Raw genomic sequence first — 16,190 nt, forward strand, 5'->3', positions numbered from 1 at the left:
TGATTTTTATGTTTTATCTAATTCAAGAGTGAGATAAAAACACTAGTGTCCTGATCTGCTGAAACTGATGTTGCATGTTTTAGATATATAGCTCTGATTTAAAATTCACCAGACCTGTACAGTTCTGAGTGCAAATCCACTTTGATTTAGGTAAATCAATGTGCTGCCGTGGGCGTACTTTTCTCAGTGATAAATAAAATATTTTTAAAAGGTCCTTGCTAGAGGTTTTTCCAATGGGTTTAATCTATTGTTGTCAGGATTTTGCTCAGCTGTGTGGATTTTCTGCCAGAGAATGTTACATCGACAGAATTTATGAAGATTATGTTTGTTTACTCTTTTAGTACAGATTTTGAGACATTAAAAAGCACATTTAACAGCTGGATCTCATTAGTAATGTGTCATCACCCTGGTGCCCTTTTCCATAAACGTCTTCCATGTAGTTTCATTAGTCAAAATGTTTTTTCAGGGAACATATACGGTAGAAATGTAGAAAAATATATTACAGGCTCAACCCTCTATGCACACATCAGCAATAGAGTAGTACATATTTTAGCTGACTTGCCAGACTCAACAACAATAATACAATAAAATCCAACAATAATACTCATATGAAAATAATATGACAACTAATTCTACCACCACTATCAATACAAAACACATTAAAGTCTGATGAACTGCTGGGTTAATGAACATTAAACCTGTTGTGTAGGTGAGTTAAAATATTATCTGTGCTCAGCTAATTAGTTGAATATCCTGGCACTGTCATATCATGACAAACTTCTTTTTTATTCACTATTATCATCACTTATAAAAAAAAAAAAAAAAAAAAAACAGAAACCCCAATTTCGAAAAAAAGATACTGGTGGAAATTTCAGGGCCTGTAGTTACAATGTACAATCCCTTTTACATAAAGAGCAAGTTTCTGCATTACTCTCACTGTCAGGTTCATCTGTATCAACGGGACAAGGGCAGTTGGGTTGTTTATCAGTCCATTAAATGCCTGATGAGTGTAAAATAATTTCACTGCACAAGCTAGTAACTTCAGCCTCTGTTGAACACATTAACTGGTTGTGTCTGTGGATAAAACAGAATACTCTCCCATCTTTTCTTACTTTTGCTTCAGTTTACGTGTGCAAACCTTTAACATTTTCTGAAGACTTGACTCAGAGAACAATGAACAAAGAAAGCAGGTTACATCATTATGCAAGTACTGCAGGCGATGATAAGTGGCTTTTTGAGTCTATCGAGTGAGTCTTTGAATTGTTCACTCAGTCGCTTTATTTAAATGTACTGATTCATTCAGGAACGACGCACCACTAATACCATAAAACAGAGTCTGCTGTGGTTCCATTTGTAACTCTTTTGGCTGGCAGAGCAAAAAGGGGCTAACGGTATGTGTTTAAAATTTAAGTTACTTGGAATTTGTTTATTGAATTGTGTTTATTAATTATTGCAATATGCAATTGCTAAGGTGTTCTAAGTAGATGTAAGCATGTTCCTATGCATTTGCTTGGGTGTTCTGAATGCTTCTAGGTAGTTCAGATCAGAAACAAAGATTCGAAGCTTTGCATACACGCACATATATTTATTTATACAAATATAATATGTATAACAATTGCATATCACTTGGTATTTTTTTTTCCGCTGTATAATAATATCAGCTTGTCCAGCCTCAAAAATGCAAGTCATTAATAAGAAAGTCTGTAAGTAAACATACAGTACAAAAGGGAAGAGAATCCATTGAAATGAATTGATTGACAATCAAGGAACAAATCACCTTCACAGCTTGGAGTGATTTTGTCTATAGGATGACATGCTTACATGTTACCCACAGTCTGAGATTACTCAAAAACCAACCAACAAAGGAACTAATTTAAGTATCTACCAAAGTCCTACGTCAGGAAAACCATCAAATCAAATTACAATAACACAGATACAATATTACCTTTGATTACTGGTGGTCTTCAACTACTTGCTGATTTACAGTTTTGCTTTTATAAGACTTTAACTAACAGTACGACCACAGCACTGCAATGGATAGACAGTTTGCTAACTTTTGACAGTTTGTGTTGAGGGAACGAAGCTGTGAAATAAAAATGCAATTTTGTAAATAAAAACGAACTTCAGTGGCTTCATGCTTGCTTTTTAAATTGATTGTCAAAACAGGACAATGTTACAATGTTTCTAATGAATGAGGTGGTTGGTTATGTGAAACATAACAACAAATAACACCACAATTAATAATCTTTCAAACCTCTGAGATAATAAACTTGAAAATAGAACTTTAAACATTCCATTTGTTTGACATTCCATTTGTCCTCATAGTAAATAATTTCATAACATCAACTAGAAATATCTGAACTTAAATAGAATATTTGTGAATTAGAATTAAAGGGATACTCCACCCCAAAATGAAAATTTTGTCATTAATCACTTACCCTCATGTCGTTCCAAACCCGTAAAAGCTTTGTTCATCTTCGGAACACAATTTAAGATATTTTATCATTAGAATAGTCCATCTGCCATCAGTGATTCAACCGTAACGTTATGAAGCGACGATAATACTTTTTGTACACAAAGAAAACAAAAATACTTTATACTCCAAATACGCCGATTTGGAGAGATACAGAGGAGAGAAATTGTTGAATAAAACTTTTATTTTTGTTTTTTTTTCGTGTACAAAAAGTATTCTCGTCGCTTCATAACATTACGGTTGAATCACTGATGTCAGATGGACTATTCTGACGATGCTTTTCATACTTTCCTGGACCTTGACACTGTTACTTACTTGGCAGTCTATGGGACAGTCTCAAGCCTCCCGGTTTTCATCCAAAATATCTTAAATTGTGTTCCGAAGACGAACAAACTTTTACGGGTTTGGAACGACATGGGGGTAAGTGATTAATGACAAAACTTTCATTTTGGGGTGGAGTATCCCTTTAATTTCAGTAGTGACATTAAAACCATAAAACCGGGTTGCACAAGCGGTGCACTGTTTTGATATATCAATGCAGTGTTTACTTGAATTTGTATATTAAGGTGAAATCTGAGAAAGAATTTGCAAAAATGACACACTTTACCTTTAAATGTCTGCCGATACAATATGCCAAATGTACAAGATAATCTCTGTCAATGGCACTGTGATACAGTGATCTCATAAGAACAATCTGTGCAAATGATGTTTATGGTTAAGTCTGACTTATGTCACATGGTGCATAAGATACTGTTTTTTTAGCAACTTTACGCTCATAAGATTAATTTCTACGCCTAAAATTGACTTTTTAATCATAATTTGACAGTAGGATGTGACAAAACAAGTGTTATTGCTAAATCTATTTTTTTTTTTTTTTTACAAAATATTACTTGCTACAATATGGTATAAAATACCTCAGTGTTATCCAATCAAGGATGACTGACATAAAAAGCGCTTTCTATTCACAGAGACACCAGCACCAAAAGAACTCTTCGAAAAGTTACTGTACAGCGCTGTGGCAACATAAATATAATAACAGTAAAAACAAATCATTGAATGCTTAAGAAATACATGTTGAGAAAACACATTATCACAAAACTACAAGAGGGACGCAACTTGTGATTGGTTCCAGACAACTGAAATATGAAAATGAAGTGTAAAACCATGTACTTAGTGCTAACCTTCCTTTATTCCATCATGTACATTTTTCCAAGCACCAATTTGGAACACAGATCATGGAGTTTTCAACCTTTTTGAGTTGTAGGTAGTTGACTAAAAGAGGATAGTCTTCACTGGAGAACAGTAAGGGTCCTCTTCTGAGATCTCTTGGACCTCCTTACATCATGACTGTGAGAGTATGCCAGTCTCACCCAGTGTCCTCTACTTTTTCTTCTTTTGGAACAGACTGTAAAAAACCAGAAGGACAAAAGCTGAGAGACAAGTTGAAAGGGGCAGTCAAAATGTTGGTTGGTATTTCCGGCTATTTATGACATGTGATGTAGCAGGCTGGACTTGAACCTTTGGTCCAATGTGACCACCACTATGGCCCAATGTCTCAAGGGCAATTACCAGTGTTGTAGTCAAGCTAATTTGAGTCAAGTACAGAACGAGAACTGAATACAATGGGTTGAATCTGATTTAAGAGACTCAAAGAGCCAATGCCAAATACTACATAGCCAATGACAATGATAAAAATCTGGTCTTGGACTCGGACTCGGACTTGGGATGGACTTGAGACTCCAGTACTGCAACACAAAGAAAGTCTAAAGTTGAGATGCTTCATTTTTGCACACAGGAAACAGACAAGGCAGTTCCTGAATGCATTATGGCAAACCTTGAAGGCTTGAATATATTGTACGTTTCTGCTGATAAAGTTCCATATTTATTTGCTGGCAGGTTATATAAAGATCACCTACTTTTTGGCACATTTCATATTATTTTTGCCATGTGATTTGTATTTATTTCACAGAGATCTTTTCACGTATCAACCTTATTTTTTAAGCTAGGAAAAATCACATTTTGGATTGTTCCTACTGGATATTTTTAGAGTATGTCTACATCAGTTTCTTAACCTTCGTAACTCCAAGGTCCCCCATTGTTAAAGTCAATACATGCAGACCTCTGAAACCCCCAACAAACTAAGATATTCCCTCCTGTACTTCTGCTTAAATATCAAAAACAAGTTTCTTTTAGACATTTTTTATTAACAGAAACTACAGTTGAAAGTATACTTGTCTTCATTACACTCATTGAAGAGTAAAAACAAGCACTTAATTTGTAAATTTTGCATTAAATTGTCCATCTTTTCCAGAGCTGTAAAAAAAGCTTAGCTGTGCATGTAATTTTTCCCAGCATTTTGTTTGGAAGACATTTAATTAATTTTGTCCCTCTTCCCCCATCTACAGTTGGACAACTAGTCTTATTTGTTTTTCAGATGTGTGTGTGTTTGGTGTGGTTTAGTTTTGGCAGAGTGCTCTCTGGTCACTGCGGCTTTGCTGTTTAGTCAGCATGCCAGTCTTGATAAGAGATGATCTGGGCTCAGCTCTCTCCCATGATCCTCTTGCCCAGACATAATGTCCCAAAAATACTCAGCAGCTCACAAGCACATATGATTTTACAGCCAAGGATTTAGCCACAAGCAAGAGATATATAAGGAATTCCAATTGGCCTTTGGTGATAAGTGTACAGAGGCCAGCGCCTCTGTCAGAAGTGCATCCACACGGACTTGCTTTTGAGTCGGCACTGCTTATAGCTTCATTTTAGGCTTGGCTTGTTTCTATGGCGAGGTCACAACACTGCCAACTATACTGCTGCTCAGAGCTAAGTGTGGTGTGAGGAGGCAATGAGGCGCGAGATGGGCAGAGTATCATTAATACAAGGAGATGTGCTTTGGTCTGTCTGGAAAAGACTCTGACTAATAGAATTCTCTCAGATTGTATTGCATTTGCAAAGAAGAAAGAAGTCTTGAGGAAATGAGAGTGCTGTTATTTTAAAACAGTGATAAAGGATGATGAGAAAGCATACTTTCTCTTTTTTATCTAAAAGGGGAGGCACTGTTTCAGAAGCTATGGGGTGTGACAATGACATATCAATTAGCACCAAACTGAAAAAATGGCAGTACAAGAATACAAGAAGCCTGTATGTAATAATGCATATGTAATGTACTACAATTCATGAAAGATATGTCATACATAAAAAAGGGAATTCATAATGACTTTTTATATAGTCCAATTGTGCATTTTACTTTATGTAGTCTTTACAAAATCCAACCCACCTTTTTATAATGCATTGTGGAATCATAAAAGTGGTTTATATGACGTGTAATATTTCAAATCTCCTGAAGCCATATGACAGCTTGTGATGGCTAGACTGAAATTTAAGTTATTTTCATTTTTTGAAAGCAGCCTTGTCCTTCATAGCTCTCAGATCTCATTCACAATTTCGATGTACTTTGAGAAATGGTGTGTCAGGACACTGTCTGAGATTTGATGTCAGTGATACCAAATACTATTGGTTCCTGTCTTGGTTCTTTTAACTCCCTATTTACTTTTGTTGAATGGAAAATAGCAGCATTGGCATTCTGCAAAAGTTCTCTTTTAGTGTTCCACAAAGTCATACATGTTTGAGTAACATGAGGGTGAGTTCATTTCGTATTTTCAATGTTGGCTGAAGAAAACCTGCATTATAGTCTTATACGAAGAGGTAGTTTAATAAAACATCCTTCAATGTCTGGACAGCTGCCTGATAAGCGTATCCCACTTATTGAGCTCAGTCTGTGATGTCATTAGCACTGCTTGCCAGCTGCTTCAATTGATTCATTATTTCACATTATGTCAAAACAGCTGAGTTTCAGACACAATAGTGGCCTGTTTTCAGAACAACGTTCCACTGGTGACAGGCAGCATGTAGTACTGTATCTCCCACAGGCCTCAAGAGGTGAAGGGGCAGCTAACCTCTCCGTGAGCTGCCCTGCTGAGGTCCTGTTACCCTTAAAGCAATGAAAAGCCTCACCTACGACATGTGGTTCTGCTGGGCGGCCAGGTTTTGCTGCTGCTGTTGCTGTATGAGGAGCTGCTGCTGCTGGCGTCTGCGGGCGGTGCGAAGCTTCTCAAACCTCGCCTCCATCTCCTCCAGGACTTTAGGGGTGTAACGCACCACCAGTTTGACGCTGTCCTTGGCTGCTTTCAGTAGCTCCACTGCTTTTTCGTGGTGTTCACCTTCGACACTCTAGGAAAAATAATTCAGTAATTGGTTTTTCAGAGCAATCTGTGGTTGTTCATGTCATCTAATTCAAAGGACCAAATGTGTGTCTCGAAGTTCAATAGTTTGTTGATGACTGCTGCAACTTGTCAGCTTTTGTCAGCTCAAAACTGCACTAGAAAATGCTCCACGGTGATGAACATTCAATTACATTTTGGCACAAAAGAGCCATTAATTTCCTATTAGCTCAGGAACCGTAACATGTTTAATGAGAAATTGCTTCTCAAATGCTGTTACAAAACGCTTTCCTATTACAGTCTTTAACGCAAATGAAATCAAATGGATCCTTTCTGAAGTCTTCTGTCATCTTTGAGTGAGGAAACAGTGGACAGTGGTAACTCAAATTACTCCTTCATGTAATAGAATTGTAAAAAACTTGAATGATGGCAGAGAAGACAGAAGCAACTGGCTTCAAAAGGCTTGCACTGCAGCAGTGACTCAGATCGCTTTATAAGAACAGACAGCTTTTTTTACTGAAAGATTCATTCAATGATTCATTATCATCTGGCTCCAATCCGACACATTTGAAACATTTACAGTGAATTATGAAAAGATAAAGTCTTTTGACATGTCTTTTTCAGTTTTAGATACAGTCCTGCTGTAAGTTTTCTGTCTTGTTTGTCCAGTTTTATTAATTTAAAATATCAAGCTTAGCCTAAGTAAAATGAAAGATTAGAAGATTCAGTCTCTAATGGGTTTGAGCTGCAAAAATGGATTTATTAGCGTATTACGGCATGATGCAATCAGCCTTGTAGACTGTTGGAAATGTTTGTTCATTGAGATCAATGTAAAAATCCTTCTGCCGTAATAATCACACTTCAGCCCAAAATGATCTGTATCGATTAAAAAGCCAGTGAGCCTTCTAGCATGAAGGCATCTTATGTGACAGCTCTACACAGCTGAAAAATTCATCCCCTAGAAATTATCATTTAATTTTATTGCACAAACACTTAAAGGGATAATTCACCCAAAAGAAAATTCTCAAGTTTTTAAAGAACATTTGATGACCCTATTTACCTAAAATTGTATTTTTTTTCATACTGTGGAAGACAATGGGGACTATCAACTGTTTAATTACAGTTTATGTTCAACAGAAGAAAGAAATTCATACAGGTTTGGATCAACCCATTTTTGGGTGACCTATTCCAGTAATGTCACCATCCTCTAGGAAGTGATTATGATTCATAACCATAAGTATCAGTGAGTATTAACAATGCATTGATATATTTTGCAGTGTTTTGTGGTGTTAGATTAGTTTGTCTCATTCCAATATATATATTATTTCCATCCTGTTAGGTTCCATCCAATTATGCATCCTATTAATTTTCATGCTATTTTGCAAATAACCACGTTTTAATTACTAAAGTTAAATTGCTTGAGCTTTACGTCTTATACCTTTTCATAGAAATGCATCCTTAAATTACACACATGCATATTTCTTTTACAGAGTTACAGAATACTAAAGGTCGTGCCCTGGCAGCTCACCACTCCATTGACAGACAGTAGTTGGTCGCCTCTCTTAAGACCCCCATGCCTCTCAGCCACGCCCCCAGGGATGATGCGGGAGATGTAGATTGGTGAGTTCTGCTCTTTTCCGCCCATCACATTGAAGCCAAGCCCCTCATCTGTCTTGGGCAGTTCCACCACCCGCGGGTGAGAATGACCCTCACTTGCTGCAAATGCCGCCACCGTGGCCTGGTAATAAGCAAAGAGTTCAAAATATTAGTGAATGTGAAACAGGACTGAGAAATATTGATAGACCAGTAAACTGTCAAGGCTGATTAACAAAATAATATTTTGAATTGATCAAATTTGTGATTGCCTTTTGATTGAAGTATCTACAAACAGCTTGGCGGTGAACAGCAAGGGGAATATCACACGGATTAATTCAAATTTTCTGAAGAGATACGATCACTTGATATATGATATGATATGATATGATATGATATGATATGATATGATATGATATGATATGATTTGGTTTTTATTTGATGTGGTTATAAATATGGTCAACGTGCATACATGTAGTAAATGGAAGCTTAGTCTTCAGGAGATTGAATTAATTTTACAATGTCTTTATTAATTTTTTGAAGCTTGAAATTGTTGATAGCTAAACTTTAAATGGACTGACAGAAATGATGAGAAAATAATAAAAATATTCATTTGTGTTCCTAAAATGAACAAAAGTCTTATGGGTTCAGAACAACATGAAGGTGAGTGATGACAGAATTTGGGTGCACAAAAACTTTGATACTTAATGTACCTTTTCTGTGTGATATATCAGCAAACTTTGTGGTACTATTAAACCATTACTCTTTTTGTCTGAAAATCTTAACTAGTCCAACACAGCAACATAGGCTTAACCAATGGAGTCACATACTTTATCTTTAAAATATAGCAGTGAGGGACATTTCAACTTGGATGGTTTTGTGAGCAGTTGTGCATTGTACCTTATGTATTGGCTAATATATACAAACCTGCTCTCTAGATAGCAGTTTTGAGCATTTAAAAAACCATAACAGTTGGCATTATTAAGAACAAAGGATCTTCTTTGCATTCAAGACAGCAGTTTTTATTAGCTGATGCATGAGACCCCTTTCTCTTGAAACACATTAAAGTAGATTAATATTCAAGAACCGTCAGCCTCACTGTACACTTTCAATGCTACATTCTTAAAAGCCAAATTAAACAGCTCCACTTTGGCTTTATAGAAGCTTTACCTTTAGATGGACTCTCTTAGACTTTGGTCTAGTCAAAAGCGGATATACAGTATTAGCAAAAGGAAGGTGTCCAGATGTCCTCATACTTTTGGTCAGGTAGTACATCCCACCAAGTTTTTCCACAGCCTGTGGGAATATGTCAGCTTGTTCTGTTTGTGCTGTAAATTCAGCAGAAAGAGAAACTGCTTCCGATAACCTGAAGTGTTGCCTGCATTGTCATCTGAATTCCTCAGACTTCAGAGCTTGTTAGCCAAGCACAACCACCAGGAAACAAGACAAAAGCACTTCCCGCTGATCCACACTGTAGCTACAGGTGCAGCAATGTGGGGCCCCTCTCATTATTAAGGCATTCACACACAGGAAACGGTGAAAAAAAAAAAAAAAAAAAAAAAAAAAACACCAGGGATTTTTGGAGACTTTGCAAGGTGCCAGATTCCCAAATGGCAAACCAAGCAGTTTTCTGATCTCTGAAACCGAAAGAACAGCACCTTCCCTGTCACACTGTGTGACAGTGTTTTGTGTCACACTGAAAGAAATGCCGTTTTAAAGTGTTCTGCATGCAAGACACCCTCTTCCCAGTCCCTCGACCTTCACAGCTACATCCTCTCTGAGGAAAAAAGTAGATATATAATAAACATTTCTGAAGCCTGGACTCTTTCATTTGCTTTGTTGAATTGTAAATCATCAGGTTGCTGATGATTAAAAGATTTTAAAAAAATGACATGAATAGTCCAACATTTACATTTTGTCTAAAGCAACTTACATTGCATTCAGCTTTATACATTTCATCAGTACGCTGCATTCTCTGTGAATAGAATCCATGACCTTGGCATCTACTGCGAGTTACTGGAATGTCCAACAAAAAACTGAAAATCGCCATTATTTACACACTCTTTTGTCACCTCAAACCTGTCTTGTTTTATTTTTTCCATTGAAAGAAATTGAAGAATCTTCATGTTACTCCATCAATAGTTCATTCAGCTGCATTAGCATTTTTCAGATTTCTCCTCTTATTTTCCACCGAAAAGTAACACAAGGGTAAGTAAGGGTAAGTAAAAATGTCACAGTTGTAATTTGGGTGAACTTTCCATTTAATGCCACCTGAAAGAATTGTAGGATGTCAGATAACTCAGTACTTACATTATTCTGAGCAATGGCCCATTCAGGCTCATTGTACACCTTACAAATTGCATCTTAAATAATTACACATTCTTCACAAAGAATGTCAAGTGGTAATGAATATTGGCTTCAGCAATGCACTTGGTGTATGGAAAAAATGCAAGCCGGAGTAGCCGACTGGAGCTCATTGACAATTGCTGCAGGGGATCCCAAAGGATGACTCTGGCTTTTAGAGCTGTTCTTCATGCTATTTATGTGCCATCGATTGAAAACTGTCCCAACGGCACACATATGCAAGCTGCTCACACATGCTAATCGCCCTTTTGCCTAGTGATTTGAGTCCAGTATGCTTTTTGAAACCTGTAGTAACTTTTCAAAGTGACCAAGAGAGGTGCTTTGAGGCACTCTAAGACTTTTATAATTTACATCCTGCATTAGAATTGATATGCTAATTCTGCTCATCTGGTGAGACCTGCTTGCTAAGCATACTAATAACACTAAGTGCTGCTGTTTTCTGTATGATTGCCATTGGCATAGTATAGTTCCATATTATTACAACACCACTCAAATGAGTCACACTGTTGGTTAAAATCATAGCTTTGTTTTCATTATGTTGAAATCAAAAGCCTGTAAGTCACAGACAATAACTGCATCAGTGTCTAAAAAGTAGCAAGTGTCTTTAAAAATGTATTATGACACTGAATCAGGGACAAAGACTTTAAATAATAAAGAAATTCTAAAAGCGTATGCTGTGCATGAATTGCCAACCATTGAAGAGATTAGGCAGAGGAAAGTCATTTTAGATCATAAAACCGTTAATGCCAAAATATAAGTCACCTCTAAAACTTGTCCTTCAGCAATGATAGGATGATGGCCTAATTAAATATCAGGGTCATGAATTTGTTTTTCATTTTATTTTTCCCCTGCTGCCCGCTTTTAATATTAGTCAAGGTTGTTTTGCACTCAAAAATTCATAATTGACCCTTCACTATGCTCCACCTTCCTTGGTTACTGATGTTTGCTAACACGAGCTTTAAAAATGTCCTAGAGGAATGAATGTGAGATTTCCAGCATGCTTTTCAGTAAAATGTTATCAAAAATTGAGTAGATAATATCCTTAAGCGGGCTGGAACGAAGTGTGACATTGTAAAGCATCCGCCATTTTCTTAATGAAATTGTTAAATTACACAGTAACATCATTACTTCTACTTTTTAAAAATAAGCTTTAGTCAATCTCTCTACACATTACGCAGAGAACAGCACGTTTCTATCTTACTCTCACGGTGCCCTCAAGTGCACCTTGAAAACTTGTACTGTTTGCATACATTATTACGAGATGCCAAACATGAAATTGGGATCATAACATGAAAGTAGCCTAAAATTAAATGTTTGTGATACATAAAACAGTTAATACATAAAGCAGTGAAAGTCAAGTGATTAACTTCACACTTGTTGTCTATAAGATTTTCCAAACATCACACCTTTAAAAAGACTGAAACACAGCATGTAAAATTAACTTGCAAAATCTTTCAACATCACATCTAGGCAACTCATGTATCATCTAGAATGCTGAGTTTCCCACTTGTAAATATGACTTTGTTTGGTCATTCATGTGCGTAATTCGAAATTTTGATATTTCCGACTGCACTTGAATGGCACATTATTCTTAGTTATGTACCAGCTGGAATAAAACATCCTCACCTGGCTTTAATGAATAGTATCTATCCTACTTCCTCTTTACTTCACTGTGACTGGGTGGACAAAGTCACTGAACACTGAATAGGCATTCTTGATGTGTAAAAGTGGGCGGTCATGTTCAACAATGGTCTTTTTGGACTAGGAAAGAAGTTTTCTGTAACTAAAATTACATTCCATATCACACAAAACACATTAAAAAAAAAAAAAATTGATTTGGTCACACTTTATTTTAAGGTCCAGTTCTCGCTATTAACAAACCATTAACTATGACTTTTGCCTCAATAAACTCCCAATTTGCTGCTTATTAGGTAGTTGTTAAGTTTAGGTATTGGGTAGGATTAGGGATGTAGAATATGCTCATGCAGAATATGTGCTTTATAATTACTAGTAAACAGCCAATGTGTTATTAATAAGTATGCTAATAAGCGACTAGTTAATAGTGAGAATTGGTCCCTATACTAAAGTGTTACCTTTGATTTCTTATAATCTGACCACTTAAAACACAATCATTAGTGTATGTCAGGAGACATTTTAACATTCCAGATATTTGAAATGCAAAGAACGCCCTCAATAACTAAAGTCTTCACTTGGATTTGCATAATTAATGGACTATTACACTGAATGCAAGCCTAAATGGGATCAAAACACAATTACAACAACAACCACAAGTGCGGCCTGTTGAGCTATTTAAAAAAGGTACTGCAGGGTATCGCTCAGCATCCTTTGTAGCATCCAAGCGTGCTTTCTGTCTCGCATATCTCTTTTTGTGTCTAACGGTGTAACTGTGCACGAGTCTGGTGCACGAGATTGGTGCATGTCCCTGTATGTGCTTAAGTACAGTACATAGTTTCATAATCAAGCACTTGGTGGGTTGCTTGAATGACAAGTCGACTAATCAGTATTAAAGAGCCCTCTATAATTAGGCTAGTTTCAGGATCATCCAATCAGGGTCAAGATTCTTTTAATCTTTTATTCAAAAAACAGAGCCAGAAATGAAACTGAACAGGAGTCTCAAGACCTTAGGTGCCCTAAAAAAAGCAATAGTTAAAATACTTTTATTAAGTATAGTTCAAATCTATTAACATATTTACTGACATATCGCTCAAGACTTAGGCTACTGATATACAAATTATAATTCAATATATAAGTACATAAATATATAAATGTATTTGTAGTATACTTGAAATAAATGTATGTCAAATACACTTTAGTATGTTTATTTTTCACTAGGGTGAGCAAAAGAGATTTCTTCGGTAGTGTATATAAAAATAACTCAGATATGTGATTATATAACTAAATATAACTCTTATATGTGAAAACGTTTTAAAGCACTGAATTAAGAGAGTTATTTGCAAGCTTTAGCCTATTCTTTTATTCATATCTGTCAAATGCACCTGCCTGCAACCAGTCAGGTGTGCAAAGTGTCTATTCCTCAAAATATAATTTAAGTCTGAGATATCTGCAAGCTGGAGTGTCTGATAGATAGACTGATTGATAGAAAAAAATTACCACATTTGACTGGGGATTGTCACTCATCCCAAAATAAACCAGTTTTGTAGTGTGGCTGAAATTCTCCCACTAAAGATTCAGCGAGGCATTTCTGCTCATCCAGTACTCAGCAACTCTATTGCCTCCTCCCCCTCTCATATTTATGTCTCCTCTCTTTCTCACAAGAGTGCACTCTTCACACAGTATGAATCTAAATGAATGGTGTTTCAGTAACAGTGTCTGAAGAGCAACTGGCAAGTGTTTGCATGCAGGTCTGGCTAATTGCTGACTGTGTTGATCAAATCAAGACAGTTTGTGGAGAAACACATTTGAAAATGTTCTTATTTAATGGGTTTCATGTCATTGCTCATTTGACGACAGAAAAGGGTTTTTATTATTAGTCTAGCTTATATATAATTCTATGTGTAATACAGAAACTTTAGGGTAGGTGATTTTTTGAAATGAATAAAGTCAGACCTACCTTAGCTGTGGCACGTGCTTGATACTCTGGACAGCCATTCACTGTTATTGTTTCATGCATATATTGATAGACCTATTAAAATAAAGAGAACAAAAAATGTGGTTCAGTTCTTCTACATTTCTCAAAATGATGAAAAACATGGATAAACAGCAGGCATTACAAATTCAAGTCAGCCAGGTTTATCATGTTATAGATTGCAGATAAACTGGTGGTTCAATAGCATTTATGTAATTAAAAAGCAAAACAGTGTCCATTTGTTAGGAAATTGTTCAATATTTTACCTTGCTCTAAGATAAAAGCCCAAAACAAAGCTTGATTTAACATTCTGAAATGAAATTCGTTAGAAATGCAAAACAAGAACATGTTGCATTCTCATTGTGGCCACAGGGGGTGCTATAGTGAGCAATAGGGTAACTTCTCTCTAAAGTTGCTTCTCTATGGTCAGTTTTTTCTTTTAGGTCAACAACTGTCTTGGCAGAGAAAGCTACCTGAATCATAGCATCTGGTTTGAAGGTCATATTAGCAAAACTTTGGTGAAGTTTTGTTGGCAAAGAAGGTGCACTGTCAATAGTGTGGCGATATATGAAGTACCGCTTACTCAGAGGTAACTTCTAAATCGAGCAATTTCATGGAAACTTACATCTGATGTGAAAATTGCATGGGGAAGTTTTTCATCTATCCCTAAAACAAAATTTCTTATCGTGTGGATTCCTATTGAGATGACTGCATTTCGCCATACAAATCTAAATGTGACCGCACCTTATATTTCTCCCCAAAATAATCATTTTCTGAAAATTTACTCAACCTCATCCAAGATGTGGATCAATTTGTTTCTTCACTGGAACAGATTTGTCAAGACAAGTCACCTTTATTTATATAGCGCTTTTAACAATACAGATTGTGTCAAAGCAGCTTTACTGTATTAGGTGGATCCACTGCTGAACAAGTCTTGAAATGCTACATTTCTCCAAATCTGTTTCGATGAAGAAACAAACTCATCTACACCTTTAATGGCCTGAAACTGAATCATTTTTAATTTCATTTCCATTTTTGGGTGAACTATTTCTTTAATGGCACAACACACACACACACACACACACACACACACACACACACACACACACACACACACACACACACACACACACACACACACACACACACACACACACACACACACAAATACCTGAGATCTCATGTGTTTATGTACTTGCAATAGTTTGTTTCTGTTACTGTGGTGTTCAAATATATTCATTTTAATATATGTGACCCTGTACCACAAAACCATTAAGTGTCAATTTTTCAATTGAGATTTATATATCCTATCTATGGTAGGAAATTTACAAAATATCTTCATGGAACATGATCTTTACTTGATATCCCATACAATGATTTTTGGCATAAAAGAAAAATCGATACTTTTGACCCATACAATGTAATGTTGGCTATTGCTACAAACCTGTGCTACATAAGACTGGTTTTGTGCTCCAGGGTCAAATAAATATTCATATTAATATATTCAAGAATAAAAAAAAAAAAAAGCTAAAGCGTCACTGGTCTACATGACCAAAAACAGTTTGTTTGACATTTTGGCATAAATTAGTTTTAGATTTATGCTTTATTCAGATTCTACCTTTACACTTTTTTAAATAGTTTGTAAAGAGAGCTTAATCCAGTTCTAGCCACAGACTCCTTTCTAAAATGCAACACATGCAACGTCTTTCATCACCGGTTCTATATTCTCACAAGCAGGTGCGTGTACAGAGCCCATATCTGCATTCACACCACCCAGGGACAAGACTATTAGCTTGAGGTACTGTGAGGATTTGAAGAACCTATGTTTATCTCATTAACCAGCGCTTCTGAAACGCAGCTGGTGCTACAGGAAGCTCCAGCTCTCTCTCGCTCTCTCCCCCATAAATAACAAGTTTCTCTTTAATCTGTCCTCCTG

General features: G+C 36.3%; 1 protein-coding gene across 2 annotated transcripts in view; it reads right to left on the bottom strand.

The window, feature by feature from the left end:
- Positions 1–3,297: 3,297 nt before the first annotated feature.
- LOC109076618 (protein lin-7 homolog A) overlaps positions 3,298–16,190 on the bottom strand; it is a 47,051-nt gene continuing 34,158 nt past the window's right edge. The window contains exons 3-6 of one of the 2 annotated variants that reach the window (XM_042722214.1): positions 14,240–14,311; positions 8,219–8,428; positions 6,489–6,700; positions 3,298–3,878 (exon numbers count right to left, since the gene is read on the bottom strand). In XM_042722214.1, the coding sequence (XP_042578148.1) occupies positions 3,854–3,878; positions 6,489–6,700; positions 8,219–8,428; positions 14,240–14,311 (519 nt within the window). In that variant the 3' untranslated portion in view covers positions 3,298–3,853. Of the gene's footprint in view, positions 3,879–6,484; positions 6,701–8,218; positions 8,429–14,239; positions 14,312–16,190 lie in introns of both variants that reach the window. The other variant, XM_042722215.1, reaches the window with a different exon arrangement.

The sequence above is a fragment of the Cyprinus carpio genome, chromosome B4, assembly GCF_018340385.1.
Source record: "Cyprinus carpio isolate SPL01 chromosome B4, ASM1834038v1, whole genome shotgun sequence".
Classification (NCBI taxonomy): domain Eukaryota; kingdom Metazoa; phylum Chordata; class Actinopteri; order Cypriniformes; family Cyprinidae; genus Cyprinus; species Cyprinus carpio.